This window comes from Dendropsophus ebraccatus, chromosome 15 (genome assembly GCF_027789765.1).
Source record: "Dendropsophus ebraccatus isolate aDenEbr1 chromosome 15, aDenEbr1.pat, whole genome shotgun sequence".
Classification (NCBI taxonomy): Eukaryota; Metazoa; Chordata; class Amphibia; order Anura; family Hylidae; genus Dendropsophus; species Dendropsophus ebraccatus.
The window spans coordinates 30,710,380-30,731,245 of record NC_091468.1 but is presented as its reverse complement, the minus strand read 5'-3'; the positions used below and the strand labels follow the sequence as shown (position 1 = coordinate 30,731,245).

The following is a 20,866-nucleotide window of genomic DNA, read 5'->3' as shown; positions in this document are numbered from 1 at the left end:
AAATTCAGTGCGGATTGGATGACAGGCACCCTAGGCACCCAGGATCGGCTTTAGTTTCACGTGTATCTCTTAAGCCGGCAGAGAAAACCCACCTGATATGCGCTCCACACAATTGAATAGAGACGCCGTTGATTTTCTATGGGAATTGCAGAAATGACTTCTAAGCCTCAAAATAATGACTTTTTTTCCTAAGGTGGTAGGAATGAAACTCAGTGCGGGCTGGATGGGGTCCCCCCTGGGCACCGCAGACCTAAGCTTGTTTAACTCCTACCTCTTAAAGGGACCGAGAAAAAATGACCTTTTCTGCACTCCAATGTAAGTCAATGGGGCGATTTTTTGGCTATGTGCTAGAAATGAAATGCAGTGCGGATTGGATGACAGGCACCCTAGGCACCCAGGATCGGCTTTAGTTTCACGTGTATCTCTTAAGCCGGCAGAGAAAACCCACCTGATATGCGCTCCACACAATTGAATAGAGACGCCGTTGATTTTCTATGGGAATTGCAGAAATGACTTCTAAGCCTCAAAATAATGACTTTTTTTCCTAAGGTGGTAGGAATGAAACTCAGTGCGGGCTGGATGGGGTCCCCCCTGGGCACCGCAGACCTAAGCTTGTTTAACTCCTACCTCTTAAAGGGACCGAGAAAAAATGACCTCTTTCTGCACTCCAATGTAAGTCAATGGGGCGATTTTTTGGCTATGTGCTAGAAATGAAATTCAGTGCGGATTGGATGACAGGCACCCTAGGCACCCAGGATCGGCTTTAGTTTCACGTGTATCTCTTAAGCCGGCAGAGAAAACCCACCTGATATGCGCTCCACACAATTGAATTAGAGACGCCGTTGATTTTCTATGGGAATTGCAGAAATGACTTCTAAGCCTCAAAATAATGACTTTTTTTCCTAAGGTGGTAGGAATGAAACTCAGTGCGGGCTGGATGGGGTCCCCCCTGGGCACCGCAGACCTAAGCTTGTTTAACTCCTACCTCTTAAAGGGACCGAGAAAAAATGACCTTTTCTGCACTCCAATGTAAGTCAATGGGGCGATTTTTTGGCTATGTGCTAGAAATGAAATTCAGTGCGGATTGGATGACAGGCACCCTAGGCACCCAGGATCGGCTTTAGTTTCACGTGTATCTCTTAAGCCGGCAGAGAAAACCCACCTGATATGCGCTCCACACAATTGAATTAGAGACGCCGTTGATTTTCTATGGGAATTGCAGAAATGACTTCTAAGCCTCAAAATAATGACTTTTTTTCCTAAGGTGGTAGGAATGAAACTCAGTGCGGGCTGGATGGGGTCCCCCCTGGGCACCGCAGACCTAAGCTTGTTTAACTCCTACCTCTTAAAGGGACCGAGAAAAAATGACCTTTTCTGCACTCCAATGTAAGTCAATGGGGCGATTTTTTGGCTATGTGCTAGAAATGAAATGCAGTGCGGATTGGATGACAGGCACCCTAGGCACCCAGGATCGGCTTTAGTTTCACGTGTATCTCTTAAGCCGGCAGAGAGAACCCACCTGATATGCGCTCCACACAATTGAATAGAGACGCCGTTGATTTTCTATGGGAATTGCAGAAATGACTTCTAAGCCTCAAAAAATTGACTTTTTTTCCTAAGGTGGTAGGAATGAAACTCAGTGCGGGCTGGATGGGGTCCCCCCTGGGCACCGCAGACCTAAGCTTGTTTAACTCCTACCTCTTAAAGGGACCGAGAAAAAATGACCTTTTCTGCACTCCAATGTAAGTCAATGGGGCGATTTTTTGGCTATGTGCTAGAAATGAAATTCAGTGCGGATTGGATGACAGGCACCCTAGGCACCCAGGATCGGCTTTAGTTTCACGTGTATCTCTTAAGCCGGCAGAGAAAACCCACCTGATATGCGCTCCACACAATTGAATAGAGACGCCGTTGATTTTCTATGGGAATTGCAGAAATGACTTCTAAGCCTCAAAATAATGACTTTTTTTCCTAAGGTGGTAGGAATGAAACTCAGTGCGGGCTGGATGGGGTCCCCCCTGGGCACCGCAGACCTAAGCTTGTTTAACTCCTACCTCTTAAAGGGACCGAGAAAAAATGACCTTTTCTGCACTCCAATGTAAGTCAATGGGGCGATTTTTTGGCTATGTGCTAGAAATGAAATGCAGTGCGGATTGGATGACAGGCACCCTAGGCACCCAGGATCGGCTTTAGTTTCACGTGTATCTCTTAAGCCGGCAGAGAAAACCCACCTGATATGCGCTCCTACACAATTGAATAGAGACGCCGTTGATTTTCTATGGGAATTGCAGAAATGACTTCTAAGCCTCAAAATAATGACTTTTTTTCCTAAGGTGGTAGGAATGAAACTCACTGCGGGCTGGATGGGGTCCCCCCTGGGCACCGCAGACCTAAGCTTGTTTAACTCCTACCTCTTAAAGGGACCGAGAAAAAATGACCTTTTCTGCACTCCAATGTAAGTCAATGGGGCGATTTTTTGGCTATGTGCTAGAAATGAAATGCAGTGCGGATTGGATGACAGGCACCCTAGGCACCCAGGATCGGCTTTAGTTTCACGTGTATCTCTTAAGCCGGCAGAGAAAACCCACCTGATATGCGCTCCACACAATTGAATTAGAGACGCCGTTGATTTTCTATGGGAATTGCAGAAATGACTTCTAAGCCTCAAAATAATGACTTTTTTTCCTAAGGTGGTAGGAATGAAACTCAGTGCGGGCTGGATGGGGTCCCCCCTGGGCACCGCAGACCTAAGCTTGTTTAACTCCTACCTCTTAAAGGGACCGAGAAAAAATGACCTCTTCTGCACTCCAATGTAAGTCAATGGGGCGATTTTTTGGCTATGTGCTAGAAATGAAATTCAGTGCGGATTGGATGACAGGCACCCTAGGCACCCAGGATCGGCTTTAGTTTCACGTGTATCTCTTAAGCCGGCAGAGAAAACCCACCTGATATGCGCTCCACACAATTGAATTAGAGACGCCGTTGATTTTCTATGGGAATTGCAGAAATGACTTCTAAGCCTCAAAATAATGACTTTTTTTTCCTAAGGTGGTAGGAATGAAACTCAGTGCGGGCTGGATGGGGTCCCCCCTGGCCACCGCAGACCTAAGCTTGTTTAACTCCTACCTCTTAAAGGGACCGAGAAAAAATGACCTTTTCTGCACTCCAATGTAAGTCAATGGGGCGATTTTTTGGCTATGTGCTAGAAATGAAATTCAGTGCGGATTGGATGACAGGCACCCTAGGCACCCAGGATCGGCTTTAGTTTCACGTGTATCTCTTAAGCCGGCAGAGAAAATCCACCTGATATGCGCTCCACACAATTGAATTAGAGACGCCGTTGATTTTCTATGGGAATTGCAGAAATGACTTCTAAGCCTCAAAATAATGACTTTTTTTCCTAAGGTGGTAGGAATGAAACTCAGTGCGGGCTGGATGGGGTCCCCCCTGGGCACCGCAGACCTAAGCTTGTTTAACTCCTACCTCTTAAAGGGACCGAGAAAAAATGACCTTTCTGCACTCCAATGTAAGTCAATGGGGCGATTTTTTGGCTATGTGCTAGAAATGAAATTCAGTGCGGATTGGATGACAGGCACCCTAGGCACCCAGGATCGGCTTTAGTTTCACGTGTATCTCTTAAGCCGGCAGAGAAAACCCACCTGATATGCGCTCCACACAATTGAATTAGAGACGCCGTTGATTTTCTATGGGAATTGCAGAAATGACTTCTAAGCCTCAAAATAATGACTTTTTTTCCTAAGGTGGTAGGAATGAAACTCAGTGCGGGCTGGATGGGGTCCCCCCTGGGCACCGCAGACCTAAGCTTGTTTAACTCCTACCTCTTAAAGGGACCGAGAAAAAATGACCTTTTCTGCACTCCAATGTAAGTCAATGGGGCGATTTTTTGGCTATGTGCTAGAAATGAAATTCAGTGCGGATTGGATGACAGGCACCCTAGGCACCCAGGATCGGCTTTAGTTTCACGTGTATCTCTTAAGCCGGCAGAGAAAACCCACCTGATATGCGCTCCACACAATTGAATTAGAGACGCCGTTGATTTTCTATGGGAATTGCAGAAATGACTTCTAAGCCTCAAAATAATGACTTTTTTTCCTAAGGTGGTAGGAATGAAACTCAGTGCGGGCTGGATGGGGTCCCCCCTGGGCACCGCAGACCTAAGCTTGTTTAACTCCTACCTCTTAAAGGGACCGAGAAAAAATGACCATTTCTGCACTCCAATGTAAGTCAATGGGGCGATTTTTTGGCTATGTGCTAGAAATGAAATGCAGTGCGGATTGGATGACAGGCACCCTAGGCACCCAGGATCGGCTTTAGTTTCACGTGTATCTCTTAAGCCGGCAGAGAGAACCCACCTGATATGCGCTCCACACAATTGAATAGAGACGCCGTTGATTTTCTATGGGAATTGCAGAAATGACTTCTAAGCCTCAAAATAATGACTTTTTTTCCTAAGGTGGTAGGAATGAAACTCAGTGCGGGCTGGATGGGGTCCCCCCTGGGCACCGCAGACCTAAGCTTGTTTAACTCCTACCTCTTAAAGGGACCGAGAAAAAATGACCTTTTCTGCACTCCAATGTAAGTCAATGGGGCGATTTTTTGGCTATGTGCTAGAAATGAAATTCAGTGCGGATTGGATGACAGGCACCCTAGGCACCCAGGATCGGCTTTAGTTTCACGTGTATCTCTTAAGCCGGCAGAGAAAACCCACCTGATATGCGCTCCACACAATTGAATAGAGACGCCGTTGATTTTCTATGGGAATTGCAGAAATGACTTCTAAGCCTCAAAATAATGACTTTTTTTCCTAAGGTGGTAGGAATGAAACTCAGTGCGGGCTGGATGGGGTCCCCCCTGGGCACCGCAGACCTAAGCTTGTTTAACTCCTACCTCTTAAAGGGACCGAGAAAAAAATGACCTTTTCTGCACTCCAATGTAAGTCAATGGGGCGATTTTTTTGGCTATGTGCTAGAAATGAAATTCACTGCGGATTGAATGACAGGCACCCTAGGCACGCAGGATCGGCTTTAGTTTCACGTGTATCTCTTAAGCCGGCAGAGAAAACCCACCTGATATGCGCTCCACACAATTGAATAGAGACGCCGTTGATTTTCTATGGGAATTGCAGAAATGACTTCTAAGCCTCAAAATAATGACTTTTTTTCCTAAGGTGGTAGGAATGAAACTCAGTGCGGGCTGGATGGGGTCCCCCCTGGGCACCGCAGACCTAAGCTTGTTTAACTCCTACCTCTTAAAGGGACCGAGAAAAAATGACCTTTTCTGCACTCCAATGTAAGTCAATGGGGCGATTTTTTGGCTATGTGCTAGAAATGAAATTCAGTGCGGATTGGATGACAGGCACCCTAGGCACCCAGGATCGGCTTTAGTTTCACGTGTATCTCTTAAGCCGGCAGAGAAAACCCACCTGATATGCGCTCCACACAATTGAATTAGAGACGCCGTTGATTTTCTATGGGAATTGCAGAAATGACTTCTAAGCCTCAAAATAATGACTTTTTTTCCTAAGGTGGTAGGAATGAAACTCAGTGCGGGCTGGATGGGGTCCCCCCTGGGCACCGCAGACCTTTGCTTGTTTAACTCCTACCTCTTAAAGGGACCGAGAAAAAATGACCTTTTCTGCACTCCAATGTAAGTCAATGGGGCGATTTTTTGGCTATGTGCTAGAAATGAAATTCAGTGCGGATTGGATGACAGGCACCCTAGGCACCCAGGATCGGCTTTAGTTTCACGTGTATCTCTTAAGCCGGCAGAGAAAACCCACCTGATATGCGCTCCACACAATTGAATAGAGACGCCGTTGATTTTCTATGGGAATTGCAGAAATGACTTCTAAGCCTCAAAATAATGACTTTTTTTCCTAAGGAGGTAGGAATGAAACTCAGTGCGGGCTGGATGGGGTCCCCCCTGGGCACCGCAGACCTAAGCTTGTTTAACTCCTACCTCTTAAAGGGACCGAGAAAAAATGACCTCTTCTGCACTCCAATGTAAGTCAATGGGGCGATTTTTTGGCTATGTGCTAGAAATGAAATTCAGTGCGGATTGGATGACAGGCACCCTAGGCACCCAGGATCGGCTTTAGTTTCACGTGTATCTCTTAAGCCGGCAGAGAAAACCCACCTGATATGCGCTCCACACAATTGAATTAGAGACGCCGTTGATTTTCTATGGGAATTGCAGAAATGACTTCTAAGCCTCAAAATAATGACTTTTTTTCCTAAGGTGGTAGGAATGAAACTCAGTGCGGGCTGGATGGGGTCCCCCCTGGGCACCGCAGACCTAAGCTTGTTTAACTCCTACCTCTTAAAGGGACCGAGAAAAAATGACCTTTTCTGCACTCCAATGTAAGTCAATGGGGCGATTTTTTGGCTATGTGCTAGAAATGAAATTCACTGCGGATTGAATGACAGGCACCCTAGGCACGCAGGATCGGCTTTAGTTTCACGTGTATCTCTTAAGCCGGCAGAGAAAACCCACCTGATATGCGCTCCACACAATTGAATAGAGACGCCGTTGATTTTCTATGGGAATTGCAGAAATGACTTCTAAGCCTCAAAATAATGACTTTTTTTCCTAAGGTGGTAGGAATGAAACTCACTGCGGGCTGGATGGGGTCCCCCCTGGGCACCGCAGACCTAAGCTTGTTTAACTCCTACCTCTTAAAGGGACCGAGAAAAAATGACCTTTTCTGCACTCCAATGTAAGTCAATGGGGCGATTTTTTGGCTATGTGCTAGAAATGAAATGCAGTGCGGATTGGATGACAGGCACCCTAGGCACCCAGGATCGGCTTTAGTTTCACGTGTATCTCTTAAGCCGGCAGAGAAAACCCACCTTATATGCGCTCCACACAATTGAATAGAGACGCTGTTGATTTTCTATGGGAATTGCAGAAATGACTTCTAAGCCTCAAAATAATGACTTTTTTTCCTAAGGTGGTAGGAATGAAACTCAGTGCGGGCTGGATGGGGTCCCCCCTGGGCACCGCAGACCTAAGCTTGTTTAACTCCTACCTCTTAAAGGGACCGAGAAAAAATGACCTTTTCTGCACTCCAATGTAAGTCAATGGGGCGATTTTTTGGCTATGTGCTAGAAATGAAATTCAGTGCGGATAGGATGACAGGCACCCTAGGCACCAAGGATAGGCTTTAGTTTCATGTGTATCTCTTAAGCCGGCAGAGAAAACCCACCTGATATGCGCTCCTTACAATTGAATTAGAGACGCCGTTGATTTTCTATGGGAATTGCAGAAATGACTTCTAAGCCTCAAAATAATGACTTTTTTTCCTAAGGTGGTAGGAATGAAACTCAGTGCGGGCTGGATGGGGTCCCCCCTGGGCACCGCAGACCTAAGCTTGTTTAACTCCTACCTCTTAAAGGGACCGAGAAAAAATGACCTTTTCTGCACTCCAATGTAAGTCAATGGGGCGATTTTTTGGCTATGTGCTAGAAATGAAATTCAGTGCGGATTGGATGACAGGCACCCTAGGCACCCAGGATCGGCTTTAGTTTCACGTGTATCTCTTAAGCCGGCAGAGAAAACCCACCTGATATGCGCTCCACACAATTGAATTAGAGACGCCGTTGATTTTCTATGGGAATTGCAGAAATGACTTCTAAGCCTCAAAATAATGACTTTTTTTCCTAAAGTGGTGTAAAATATACTAACATCACTAGTCTCTAACTAACATAGTATAACCATGTCAATCTAAAGCATAAGACATAGTTTAAAGTTATAGTTGGTAGTAAGAGGGTAGAAATATATAATAAGGTTTGAACCACTGTACAGCCATCTTGTCTCAGGGAGTTAGTTCTGAGAATAACTTGTTTACTGCATTGCGGTAACATATGCTAGCATCAGTCATATAGATATATATACATTTGTAGGGAGAAGCAGAAGTATATTCTGGGATGTCACGTAGCTCTTTAGAAGTCACCATATTAGTTGAGGCTCAGAGACGGGAGGTGGGGGTTTCAGCTATATAAGCAGGAAGTATAGGATAAGATGGAAGGAGGAGACCCTGGAAATGCTATCCATCTGCACACCAGGCTTGTGAGACCCCTCCCAGGAACATCTAGCACTTGACACATGAACTGAAAGACATTTAACACCAGATAATGGACTCTGCTTGAAACAACAACCTTTGTAAGATAACTTATTATTCTTATCTGTACCTGAAACTTTTGTATGCTCATTATTTTTGTTCATTAAATCATTGCTCCTATCTTTTGAGAAAGAGCACATGGACTAAGCTTGTCACCTTCTTTACAACTGCTGTGTAAGAGGATACGTGAGTGGCCCAAATTCTAACATAATTGGCGAGCAGCCAGACTTTTTCTGTTTTTAACTGGAGCTCTTCTCTCCCTCGCTGAGGGGGCTGCGTTTGACATTCTGATTGATTGCGAGCTTCAAGAAGAGAAGTAAAGAATAACAAAGCCTGGAAACACGTATTTTCCACTTCTGGACAACAGCACAGGACTGCACCACACATCCCAGAAAGCCTCTGGAGCATCGGTGAGGGACAACAGCCAGTCCATACCAGAGGGGGCAAGCGGAAGCAAGAAGTTGTAAGTATGGATTTCATTGAAACTTTTGCCAGCAAATCAGATATAGAATATGCCTGTAGTGATAGTACTATGACTAATGCACAGTTGTGGGATAGTTTGTACAGACAATGTGAAAGGGAAAATGTTAAACTAGACAACAAGAAATTGTGTATTAATAGGCTACAGAAGAAGCTTAGAAATGTCTTACAAATGGTAAAAATTTACAATGCTTTACTAATTGAAGATTCACAACCAAGGCAGAGTGTTTGTGTTGTTAACAAGTGCATGAATAATTCTAATGTGTCCGATGATGAAGATTTTATTCAATGCTCAAATTGTTTTATATTGGCTGAACAATTGGAAGCTATGGAGGATGAGATTGAAAATAAATCAAAATTGCTATCTCAGATGCGCTGTGAAAATAAGAGAATCTCCGCTGTTAGGAGAACTAGACGACCTGTCATCGCTACCCCTAATGTAACAAGCTCGAGTGACGCGTTCTTTGAGGATAGCGATGATGTAGATATACAGCGCAGAAATTTGTTAGATAAGTCCACTCAGTTGCATTTACAAATAAATGAGCAACTGAGGAAAATTGTCAAAGACATGCCCTCTTATAATGATAAGATGGATGCCTTTCACAATATGGATGTATTTGAATCAAATACAGATAGGTTCCAATTGTCAAATGAGCAAAAGAATAAAATTTTCAGGATATGGTTACCATCACATATGGCTAGAAGATTAGAAGAGACACCCAGAGAGGAAACATTCGGGGTACAGGTACACAGCACTGAGGTAGATCGCTTAAGACAGCTAGTGTGGTTTACAACTGGGGATCCCACTCCCTCAATAGAATGGATGGACATCTTGAAAGTAACTATTCAAGATGATCCATTTGCCTTTCTCTTGAAATTCGAAAAAGCTTATCGAATGGTCATGAGAATAGAAGAGGGGGAGGAGCCAGATTCTATGATTTCCGCCTTTGTGAGGAAATTTAGGTATCTGGATCCTGTGTCAAGCCAAATCGCTATGGAAAAACATACTTTGCATGAGGCAGCACTCTTTATTGATCGAATGAGGCGAAGAATGAAGCTGTCTAATGCAAAAGTAAAAATAGCGGTTGTGCATGAAAAAGACCCCGTAAAGCGATCAGAGTCTGAAGGGAAAGTTACCAGTGCAGTACAGAAAGACCTTCCGGCTGGAAAGGTCGATACATCTAAAAAGAAGGGTAATCAGTCTAAAGTATCTTGTTATTTTTGTGGGGGACGAGGTCACCTTAAGTGGCAGTGCCGCAAATTTCTGAGAAGTCAGAATTTAGGGAAAGAAAATGGTTTGGTGCCTACAGCTCCAGCCATTGTAGAAAAACCACAGAACACATCTCCCTATGCACCCCTCATTAAACAGATACATGAGTTAGCTAAATATGATTTTGCAGGAGGTAGTGCAACAGGAGACAGGAGATCTGGCAAGGAGAATTTGTCTCCTTCGCTGTGACTAGAAAGGAATGCGGCTCCCAACACACTTAATTACCTAGCTCCAGTTTCTGTTGATGGCTGTGGACGTCCTTATGTTCAAGGATTTCTGCAGGGAAAGGCGATCACATTCCTCATAGACACAGGGGCTCAAATAAGTGTGACTAATCATGACCTAACAATACCACCTAACTCTACTGTATGTTCTATAGTAGGTTTTTCTGGAAAAGGGGGAACTAATGCTACGTTGGTGTCTGGTGTACAATTTGACATACCTGGATTTTTGAGTACTGAAATTGATATTTGGCATTGTCCTGACGCAGAGAACATTATAGGGGCTGACACTATGAAGGAGAGAGGTTGGATCATTGACCTAGGAAATCAGGTGATTTGGCAAGATGCCAGTAACAGAAAGCCAGTTGTTATTGATCCAAGTGACTATAGTTCTATAGCAGGTATCAATGTGGTAGAAACAGTGTCTGCTGATCATGTGTGGCCAGATGTTAATGAACCAGTACTTGTTGAATTGGTGCAGAGGTTTCCTTCATTGTGGGCTCAGTTCAGAAATGAGGTGGGGACACTGAAGGACGTTGAAGTAAAAATAGAGGGTGTTGATCCTAAGCCTCAGAAACAGTATAGATTGCCTCCAGGTGCAGTGGAACCATTGTCTAAAATTGTCAAAGAATTGCTTCAGCAGGGTGTGGTCCGGAAAGCAAATTCTGTTACTAATCATCCAATTTGGGCAGTCCAAAAACCGGATGGTTCGTACAGAATGTTGCTGGATTTGAGACGATTCAATGCAGTCACTCCTAATGTAGCGCCCATTGTAGCAGAAACGCCTGACATCATGTCCCGCCTAAACGCTAATGCACAATTTTTCTCTGTGATAGACGTTGCAAATGGTTTTTTTTCCATTCCTATAGAAAAATCGAGCCAGTACAAACTAAGTTTTACTTTCCTGGATGAACAATATGTTTTTTGCAGGTTACCGCAAGGAGCACATTTGTCACCTAGTGTGTTTCATCAGGCCTTGGCTAAGGTGTTGTCAAAGTTTTCCAGACCAGATTGTATTTTACAATATGTGGATGACATTCTGTTAGCAACTGAGACTAGAGAGTTACATCTTACTCTACTAGAGGAATTGTTTGAGCTGTTGTTTGAGTCAGGTTTGAAATTAAATCCAAACAAGGTGAAATTGTTGCAGCAGGAAGTTCAGTATTTGGGTGTGCTAATTAGTCCTGGCCAAAGGCGTCCCTTGCAGGAAAGAATAACTACTGTAGCTTCATTACCTGTTCCAACCACTTACAAATCTTTGAGACAGTTCCTGGGATTGGTCAATTTTTCCAGAGAGTTCATTGAGGGCTTTGCTGAAAAGGCCAAACCCTTATATGAAGTCCTGAAAGATACTCATGATGACAGTTCATTTGGGCCATGGGGAGAAGAACAGCAGAAGGCGTTTGAACAATTGAAGCTTGATTTGCAAAGGGCACCCGCTCTGGCAACTGTGTATCCATCCAAGCCTTATGCCTTGCAGGTTCATACCTCAGAGACAGCAGTCTCAGCAGTTCTACTGCAACTACAGGGAAAGGAATGGAGAATTGTTGGATATTTTTCCAAACTCCTTTCACCTGTAGAAAAAGGTTTTGAAATCTGTGCAAGACATTTGGTTGGGGTTCACTTTGCAATCAAGGCCACAGAACATATTGTGGGCTTTGGTCAAATAATCTTGCAAACTCCCCATTCCACATTGAAAATGCTTCTTGAGAAAAATGTCCCAGGGGTGTCTCACCAGAGATTTGCACATTGGTTGCTGACTATATCGTCAAAACAGATTGTGGTGGATCATAATGCAAAATATGTACTTCCACAATTGATGCAGTACGAAGGAACATCTCATGAGTGTATTGACTCTTTTCAGGGGGAGTATCCATCTCTTTTCAGAAAGGAAGCAAGTGATGAGGATGAGCCAGTGTTTGTGGATGGCTCCAGATTTTGTGTAAAAGGTCAATACTTTACCGGATATGCCATTTGGTTTCCTAAGAGAAATCAAGAGATTCAATATAGATTGCCAGGACATTACTCAGCACAGAGGGCCGAGATTGAGGCTGTGAAGAAGGTGCTTGAGATTGAAAGAGAAGAAAATCAGGGTCCGTTGGTTATCTATAGTGACAGTTCTTATGTTGTAAGATCATTAACAGACTACTTACCTGTGTGGAAAAGAAGAGGTTTTGTTGATTCATCTAACAAGGTGTTAGTACACAGTGACACTTTACTAACCATTTTTGAGTTTGCTTCTAACCATCCTAATCGTTATGCCATAGTCAAAGTGCCAGGGCATAGCAAAGGAAAAAGTGAGTTAGCGGTGGGAAATGAGAAGGCCGATTCCCTTGCAAAAGAAGCAGCTTTAACAGGAAAAATGGAAGAAGAAACTAGGACAGAACCCAAGGAATTGTTGCCAGTAAAAAAAGACAGTAATGTGCCATCATTCATTGATGAACAAATGAAGGATCCGTTCATTGTTGAGCGGAAAAGTGATTTGGTGGATCCATTTGTTTGTGAAAATGATGTGCTATGTTACAAAATGCAGGATGAGTTCTTACCTGTAGTTCCCAAGCATTTACAATCGGAATTCACCCGTTTTAATCATGTTAGCTTAGGTCACATGGGTCAGCAAAGATTGCTAGAAATCCTCAAAGGAAAGTTTTATTGGGACAAAATGGGGGATACTGTACAAGATGTTGTTCAGTCATGTCTCATCTGTGCTCAAGTAAACCCTAGGCCTAAAGGACAAAAGCCTCCACTACTGAGAGTGCCACCTGCAGATGGTGCGTGGAATACCTTACAGGTAGACTACATCGGACCTCTATCTTCAGGAAAAAACGGTATGAGATATGCCTTAGTAGTGGTAGACGTGTTTTCTAAATGGGTAGAGATCTTACCTGTCAGACGAGATGATGCGCTTTCTACAGCACGTGCATTAGTAAATCATGTCTTTTGCACGTGGGGGATCCCTAAGCTGTTATCATCTGACAGAGGTAGCCACTTTACAGGTAAAGTGATGCAAGCAGTGTGTTCCATTTTGGGAATTCAGCAACAATTTCATGTTCCATATCATCCACAGTCAGCAGGAATAGTAGAACGAATGAATAGGACAATCAAGACTAGAATAGCAAAGATGTTGCTAGACAAAGGAAACACATGGGTAGATGTGATACCTATGGTACTGATGAGCGTTCGAGGAACCAGTTCCTCTAGTACTCAATTTACACCTTTTGAGTTAATGACAGGAAGGAAAATGCCTTTAACTTTTCCTCATGAACCATTTTTGTCAACCCCACAGAAGGATGCAATCGCCAGAACAAAATGGCTACAGATGCTCCAAGACAACTTGAAAACGATCCTCCCACATGCAGCTTCTAAAATGCAGCGTATGGTACCCCCACACTCTTCAAAGTTTGTAAAAGACGCAAAGGTTATGATAAAAACCTTTAGGAAGAGTGGACCCTGGGAAAGTAATTGGGAAGGACCTTTTCAGATCATTGATACATTGGGTCAGGTTATGATTTTGGTAGAAAGAACACCAAACATGACTAAGAATGCACGCAAGCAACAGAAAGTGTGGGTGCATGCTGACCAATGTAAACTGTATAATTCCAAATAATAACATCTTTTGTTTTTCTTTCAGAATAGGAGGTTATCCTAATCATGGAAAAGGATTCCTGGAAGAAAACGTCTATGAGAAAACCTCCAAGATGGATGCAGAACATCTTGCATACAGCTTTATTAATCATGGTATATACTCTGAGTGGAGTGTGCGCTGACGGATCACAAAGTGCGACCGAGGTTCAAGTGCCTCAGGAAAATAGAGGTGCTCAGGAAAACCTACCTGGTCAAACTCAAGATGCATCACAGGTTTTAAAAACTGTACCCGAGTCTGGAGAAAGCATTGATGACGTATGGATTGATGACCTTCACGAGGAAATGTTTGTGGACACTTCCAGAGACATTGGTGGGAAAATTTGCGTTGGGTATGGAGTTCGATGCTGTGTAGAAATATATTTTGCACATAACACTACTATTGACATCGACATGAAAGCAGGACCTAAGAAACGCACTTATACACAATTGCAGGGAACATATGTACACAACAGACAACTTGGAAAATGGGAATGCATGCCTAATGAAATGTCATTTTGGTACATAGAGATCCAAGGACATGAGCCAGCCTCATGGACTGGGGATGTCACGAATTTCAAACTAAGCACCAAACAAAGTGGGAAAAACAGGGATGACTTCTCTTATCGATCTCAACTGTTTGCTACTTTTCTGAATCCAAATAGAATAACAAATAAGGACACTGATGAGGATTGGTCAGAAGGATGGGTTTTTCAAGTAGCAAGGGCAAATGTGTTTGTACAAGTAAATGTGCAATTAACAGTAACAAATAATATTGCCCCAGAGATAAGAGTTATTAGTCAAAATACTACTATCCAAGAAGGAATAGATCCCTTGCGGCTTCAGTGTGGTACCAGATTACCTTTACCAATTGATGCTGTCATCAAATGGTCAAGGGAAGGTAAAATCCTAGGGAGTTACACCAATGGATTTCGAGGCCTTCTTCATAAAGGAGAGTACGGAGATGTAAGATGGGCTGGAAATCTGTTCAGCTTTTATATTGCTAGTCCTCTTAGGAAGGACTCAGGGCAATATGAATGTTGTGTCACCACAGGTAGATCCTATAAAAATTGTAACAGTACCTTTGTTAGCGTTTGGGCTCCTGAGGATAATGCATGTACCGATGTAATGTTTAAACTGTCTGATCCCTTCCAGGTTAACCATTTCCAGACCAAACCTTTATTAAGAAATGGAGTCTTCGTAACATTAGTGTGGACCTTCAACATTACTAACTGGATGATCTCTAGCAGGTTTCCTCAGTGTAAGCCTTATCTCTCTAACTCAGAGATGGGACTTTCACAATGGTTCGGACAAAACTCTCCTAAAACATTAAAGAGTAAAAGAGGGGTGGTGGAAGGAGTCTTGGGAGGTTTTGGAACTTTGGGAAGTTTAGCTAATACTATGGACATAAACACTTTACAGGCAGATTTAAAGACAATTGGTTATCTGGGAAAGAGAGGAGTGCAGGTGCAGAAAGATGTAAACCAATTGTTAGAACACATGGTTATGAGCATTGCTACTGTATTGGGTTCATCAGTATCTCATTTACAGGATGCAACATTAGGGTTAATAGAGAGCCAAGAGGAAACTAAAGTGTCAAGAGCTTGTTTAGAGATCCAAATAGAATATTCTACCAATCTTAAAATGATAGCTCAAGCTATGCAGGGTGGAATAATCCCCCTGGGAGTGTTGAAGAGTTTGCCGGAACAATATGGTTTTGGTCTGGGTCATTTAGATCTATGGATTAATAAGTGGGGTGGGTGCGATCAAAATGTTTGTGTGGGAACATCTTTGATTCCTGTAGCAGGTTTAGATCAAGTTTTAGTTCCTGTGGTTTCATTGGGTATACCTGTAAGTTCAAAACAAGTAATTTATTATGAATTACAATATACTGACTTTGCTTTTGATGGAAATAAGTTGGAACAATTGGATATCTCTGCTTGTTTCCATTTCGAGTCAAAGGTAATGTGTCTACCAGGTCAGGATAAGGTTATTTATCATTCTTGTTTTCACAATCATACGGCATGTAAGGCAAGAATAGAGACCGTAGATTCAGGGAAAGATCTCATGACACAGGTAAAGGTGAATAAAATTTGTTTTCAGGTAATGGAAGAACAAATGTTAGCAAGAGCTTTTTATTTTAACTGTGCTCATGTGAGAAATTTGTCCCGAGGTCTTTATTGTATAGAAGGAGATATCAAATACCTAGAGGTAAATAAGAATAGATATAATGTATCTAGTATAACAACTGAATACTTGAGACCTCTTCCTGTTCAGTTTAATTTGACCCAGGTTGATCACTTTCCTTGGGAAGAGTGGACCAATGAGATAAAAAAGGATAAAGGGTTATTAAACTTGTTAAACCAACAGCTGAAAACTGCGGAAATAGTTTTCCAACATCAACAGGGACAGTTGAACCAAATTCAACATGAGTGGGATGAAATGGCAGGGTCCCGATGGTGGAAAAATCTTAAAAAATCTGTAGATATGTGGTCAGAATCGTCAACACAAAAAGCTGTATTTAACATCTTAACGCATCCAATTGTAATTATTGCTATTATTGTTTTTCTTTGTGTGCTATATCAGTTATTTGTGTTGTGGAAAGTTAGAAAAGTGTACAAAAAGATTAAGGTAGAGGTAGACAAAGGGGATAACTTCCTACGAGATATGATAAAAAGGATGCAGTATTCCAATTCTAATCTAAATTTGAACAAAAAATCTGTCTATGCAGAGGATTCTGACATGGTTATGAAGAATAAGGGATATGCTTGAGGATGACTGTGATACGAATGTGATACGAAAGAAGAATAAGTGAGTGTGATAGAATGGTTATGATCTGAGTATATATATATATTTATTTCTCAATCATAATCAGGGGGACTTGTAAAATATACTAACATCACTAGTCTCTAACTAACATAGTATAACCATGTCAATCTAAAGCATAAGACATAGTTTAAAGTTATAGTTGGTAGTAAGAGGGTAGAAATATATAATAAGGTTTGAACCACTGTACAGCCATCTTGTCTCAGGGAGTTAGTTCTGAGAATAACTTGTTTACTGCATTGCGGTAACATATGCTAGCATCAGTCATATAGATATATATACATTTGTAGGGAGAAGCAGAAGTATATTCTGGGATGTCACGTAGCTCTTTAGAAGTCACCATATTAGTTGAGGCTCAGAGACGGGAGGTGGGGGTTTCAGCTATATAAGCAGGAAGTATAGGATAAGATGGAAGGAGGAGACCCTGGAAATGCTATCCATCTGCACACCAGGCTTGTGAGACCCCTCCCAGGAACATCTAGCACTTGACACATGAACTGAAAGACATTCTTCAACTCCAGATAATGGACTCTGCTTGAAACAACAACCTTTGTAAGATAACTTATTATTCTTATCTGTACCTGAAACTTTTGTATGCTCATTATTTTTGTTCATTAAATCATTGCTCCTATCTTTTGAGAAAGAGCACATGGACTAAGCTTGTCACCTTCTTTACAACTGCTGTGTAAGAGGATACGTGAGTGGCCCAAATTCTAACAGACCCCATCCAGCCCGCACTGAGTTTCATTCCTACCACCTTAGGAAAAAAAGTCATTATTTTGAGGCTTAGAAGTCATTTCTGCAATTCCCATAGAAAATCAACGGCGTCTCTAATTCAATTGTGTGGAGCGCATATCAGGTGGGTTTTCTCTGCCGGCTTAAGAGATACACGTGAAACTAAAGCCGATCCTGGGTGCCTAGGGTGCCTGTCATCCAATCCGCACTGAATTTCATTTCTAGCACATAGCCAAAAAATCACCCCATTGACTTACATTGGAGTGCAGAAAAGGTCATTTTTCTCGGTCCCTTTAAGAGGTAGGAGTTAAACAAGCTTAGGTCTGCGGTGCCCAGGGGAGACCCCATCCAGCCCGCACTGAGTTTCATTCCTACCACCTTAGGAAAAAAAGTCATTATTTTGAGGCTTAGAAGTCATTTCTGCAATTCCCATAGAAAATCAACGGCGTCTCTATTCAATTGTGTGGAGCGCATAGCAGGTGGGTTTTCTCTGCCGGCTTAAGAGATACACGTGAAACTAAAGCCGATCCTGGGTGCCTAGGGTGCCTGTCGTCCAATCCGCACTGAATTTCATTTCTAGCACATAGCCAAAAAATCGCCCCATTGACTTACATTGGAGTGCAGAAAAGGTCATTTTTTCTCGGTCCCTTTAAGAGGTAGGAGTTAAACAAGCTTAGGTCTGCGGTGCCCAGGGGGGACCCCATCCAGCCCGCACTGAGTTTCATTCCTACCACCTTAGGAAAAAAAGTCATTATTTTGAGGCTTAGAAGTCATTTCTGCAATTCCCATAGAAAATCAACGGCACACAATGCAAACCATAATCTGGGTCTAAAGAATCACACACTATCTAAACAGGCGGCCATCTTGGGAGAGGCAAAACAGCACCATGAGATGATAACAGCCATCTATGGCTACAATAAGGATACCACAGCTTTACCCCAGGATAAATTTGATGAGGGGAAACAGAAGCTAGCTCTACCTACACATCCCTCCTTAAAAGCAAATGACAGAGACTCGCAAGGGACCTTACTGGTCAAATGGGAACCTCAGAAATTAGCAGGTCCCACCAACCAGAACTCCAAACACCTGAATCAAGCAGATATCATACAAGAGTCTACTTCCACATACAATCCCCTGGCTCCTAAAACTGAAAATATATTATTCGCTTTTAATACAAAGGACCCAGGTCCACCAGATTCAGGGATAAATATGCTGTCACCCAAGACCACGTCCAGACAAATATCTCAATCAAGAGAGACACAAATCACTTATATGGAAGACCCAATACCGTCTGATTTGGTAGGCTCCGAACCAGGAAGAAATGCAAAAGACACCCTCATAGACGTCAATCTTGCAGAAATGCAACCGTTACAGAAAAAAAGAGCACAGGAATCAGACAGCTCAGACGGCTCCACAACACCATTAGATTCAGATTACGAACCACTTCAACCGAACAAAAAGAAGATGCTAAAGACCCCTAAAAAACATCACATGAATAGACTACCCTCATCAGGAAACAATTCAACATCTGAAGACATGTCAGCATCCTCAGATGACTCAGTGATCCATAACCCTTCAGCAACCAACCCAAAACACACAATTCCTACAGAGAGTGCTATGCAAGCATTACAAGGTCACCCAGAGCTTCAAGCTCTATTAGCGCTAATTCCATCCAAACAGGACTTATGCAATTTAGCTACAGATCTTAAAGCCACATGGCAAAAGGACCTCTCTGTGGTGAACAAAAAAGTTTCTGCGTTGGAAAATAAATCGACTATTCTTGAAAAAACACAAAGTAAACAAGAGATCCAGATTAAAGAGCTTATCAACTGTACCGAATCTCTTAAATTATCCCAAAAAATGATCACCCTTAGGCTTGATGATGTTGAAAACAGAAGCCGCAGAAACAATATCAGAATAAGGGGAGTCCCAGAAGAAATCCGAGCAGCTGACCTATATAGCGCAACCACTTCTATTTTTAACAGGATCTTAGAAAGGCCACAGGACACTTATATTGAGTTAGACAGGGTGCACAGGGCACTCAAACCCAGAGGGAAGGATTCTAAAAGACCAAGGGACATAATATGCCGCGTCCACTTCTATCTACTTAAAGAAGAGATAATGAGGAAGGCAAAGGACATTCGGGACATAGACTTCAACGGTCATAAAATATATCTCTTCACCGACCTCTCTCTCCTAACGCTACGTCAGAGAGCAGCACTCAAACCTCTGACCCAGGTACTGCATGATCGCAAACATGTATACAAATGGGGTTTCCCATTTTCGCTATCAGTCAGAACCCCTAGAGGTCCTATCACGCTAAGTGAACCAAAGGAACTTCCGAACTTTCTCAAAGCTCTGAACCTACCCACTTTGTATCTACCAGAATGGTGCGAATTACATGAGACAATGGTCCTTCCACCACCCAGATACTATTCACAACCCTCAGAAGGTACTTCAAGAGACGCCACCAAGACGACTCAACAGCCACTGCCGCAAAGAGACAGAAAGAAGACATACCTAGGAGAAAAAGATCACAGACCCGGGACTGCCTCTAACACTTAAGCGATCTCCTTTCTAATCTTAATCCTTTTTCCCTACAACTGGCCAAGCAGGATTTTGATACAGTTTGTATTCAATGATATCTTCATATGTTTATATGTTTCTCTATAGGCCTGACTTTTGATACCCAGAGGCTCAATCTAATATATCACTCTAGCGAGTCCTTACCTCCTCCTTCCGTGTATACACGGTGATTCTACTCTAACACAGCCACCACATTAAGGGCCCATCTCTACGCCCTCGCCGCATAGATTACTCACATAGTCCGAAACAACGAATTAGCCAAACATTCTAGTCTCACATGCTTGATACAGAAGGTGACACAACTAGGCCGGGACACCCGAGGCGGTACCCCTTCCGTGTGACCCGACAACCCACACCTCCATTAGTTAGTCTTGACTAGCAAGACTTAGTGACAGTGTTAACACTATTGTAGTCCCCAGGCGTTAATGTTAGAGAATACGCTTTTTGATTTTTACTTTAGTTTGTATATTCCACATAACTAGATCAGTTTCAAATACTTAGTAACATAGTATAAGATTGTTTTTAGTGTGACTTTATCTGGTCTAGGTTCTAGTTACTTAAAGCCTTAACCCTTTGTTCATTACTTTTTTTCCCGTTATCCTAACCTTTCCTTTCTTGCCCTAGTCCCTTCCCAGACCTCATCCCCGCCCAGGAAGCGGACTAGATCTACAGAACCTTCGACATTGCCTGAGCATACAGATCCAGACTTATTAGAGATTTATCCACGAAGAAACGATACCCTCTAAACTGTAAGTGAACACACTCACGCAATACAACATGGCCGAGGTTACATTCAGCTCATTGAACGCCAATGGGCTCAATGTACCGGAGAAGCGCTCCAATACTTTATACACGCTTCACAAAAAAAATGCACAAATAATCTTCCTTCAAGAAACACATTTTAAAACACATAAAATTCCTGACCTCACAAAAAACAGGTATTACCCCACCTGGTTCCACTCCACCTCAGAACACAAGAAGGCAAAA

At 42.8% G+C, this 20,866-nt stretch overlaps 1 protein-coding gene across 2 annotated transcripts in view; it reads left to right on the top strand.

Annotated features, from left to right (window-relative positions):
* LOC138774311 (uncharacterized) overlaps positions 1 to 17,182 on the top strand; it is a 187,443-nt gene extending 170,261 nt beyond the window's left edge. The window contains exons 1-2 of one of the 2 annotated variants that reach the window (XM_069955059.1): positions 8,505 to 8,603; positions 13,743 to 17,182. In XM_069955059.1, coding sequence (XP_069811160.1) covers positions 13,763 to 16,504 — 2,742 coding nt within the window. In that variant the 5' untranslated portion in view covers positions 8,505 to 8,603; positions 13,743 to 13,762 and the 3' untranslated portion in view covers positions 16,505 to 17,182. Of the gene's footprint in view, positions 1 to 8,504; positions 8,604 to 13,742 lie in introns of those variants that run through there. The other variant, XM_069955060.1, reaches the window with a different exon arrangement.
* The last annotated feature ends 3,684 nt before the right edge of the window (positions 17,183 to 20,866 follow it).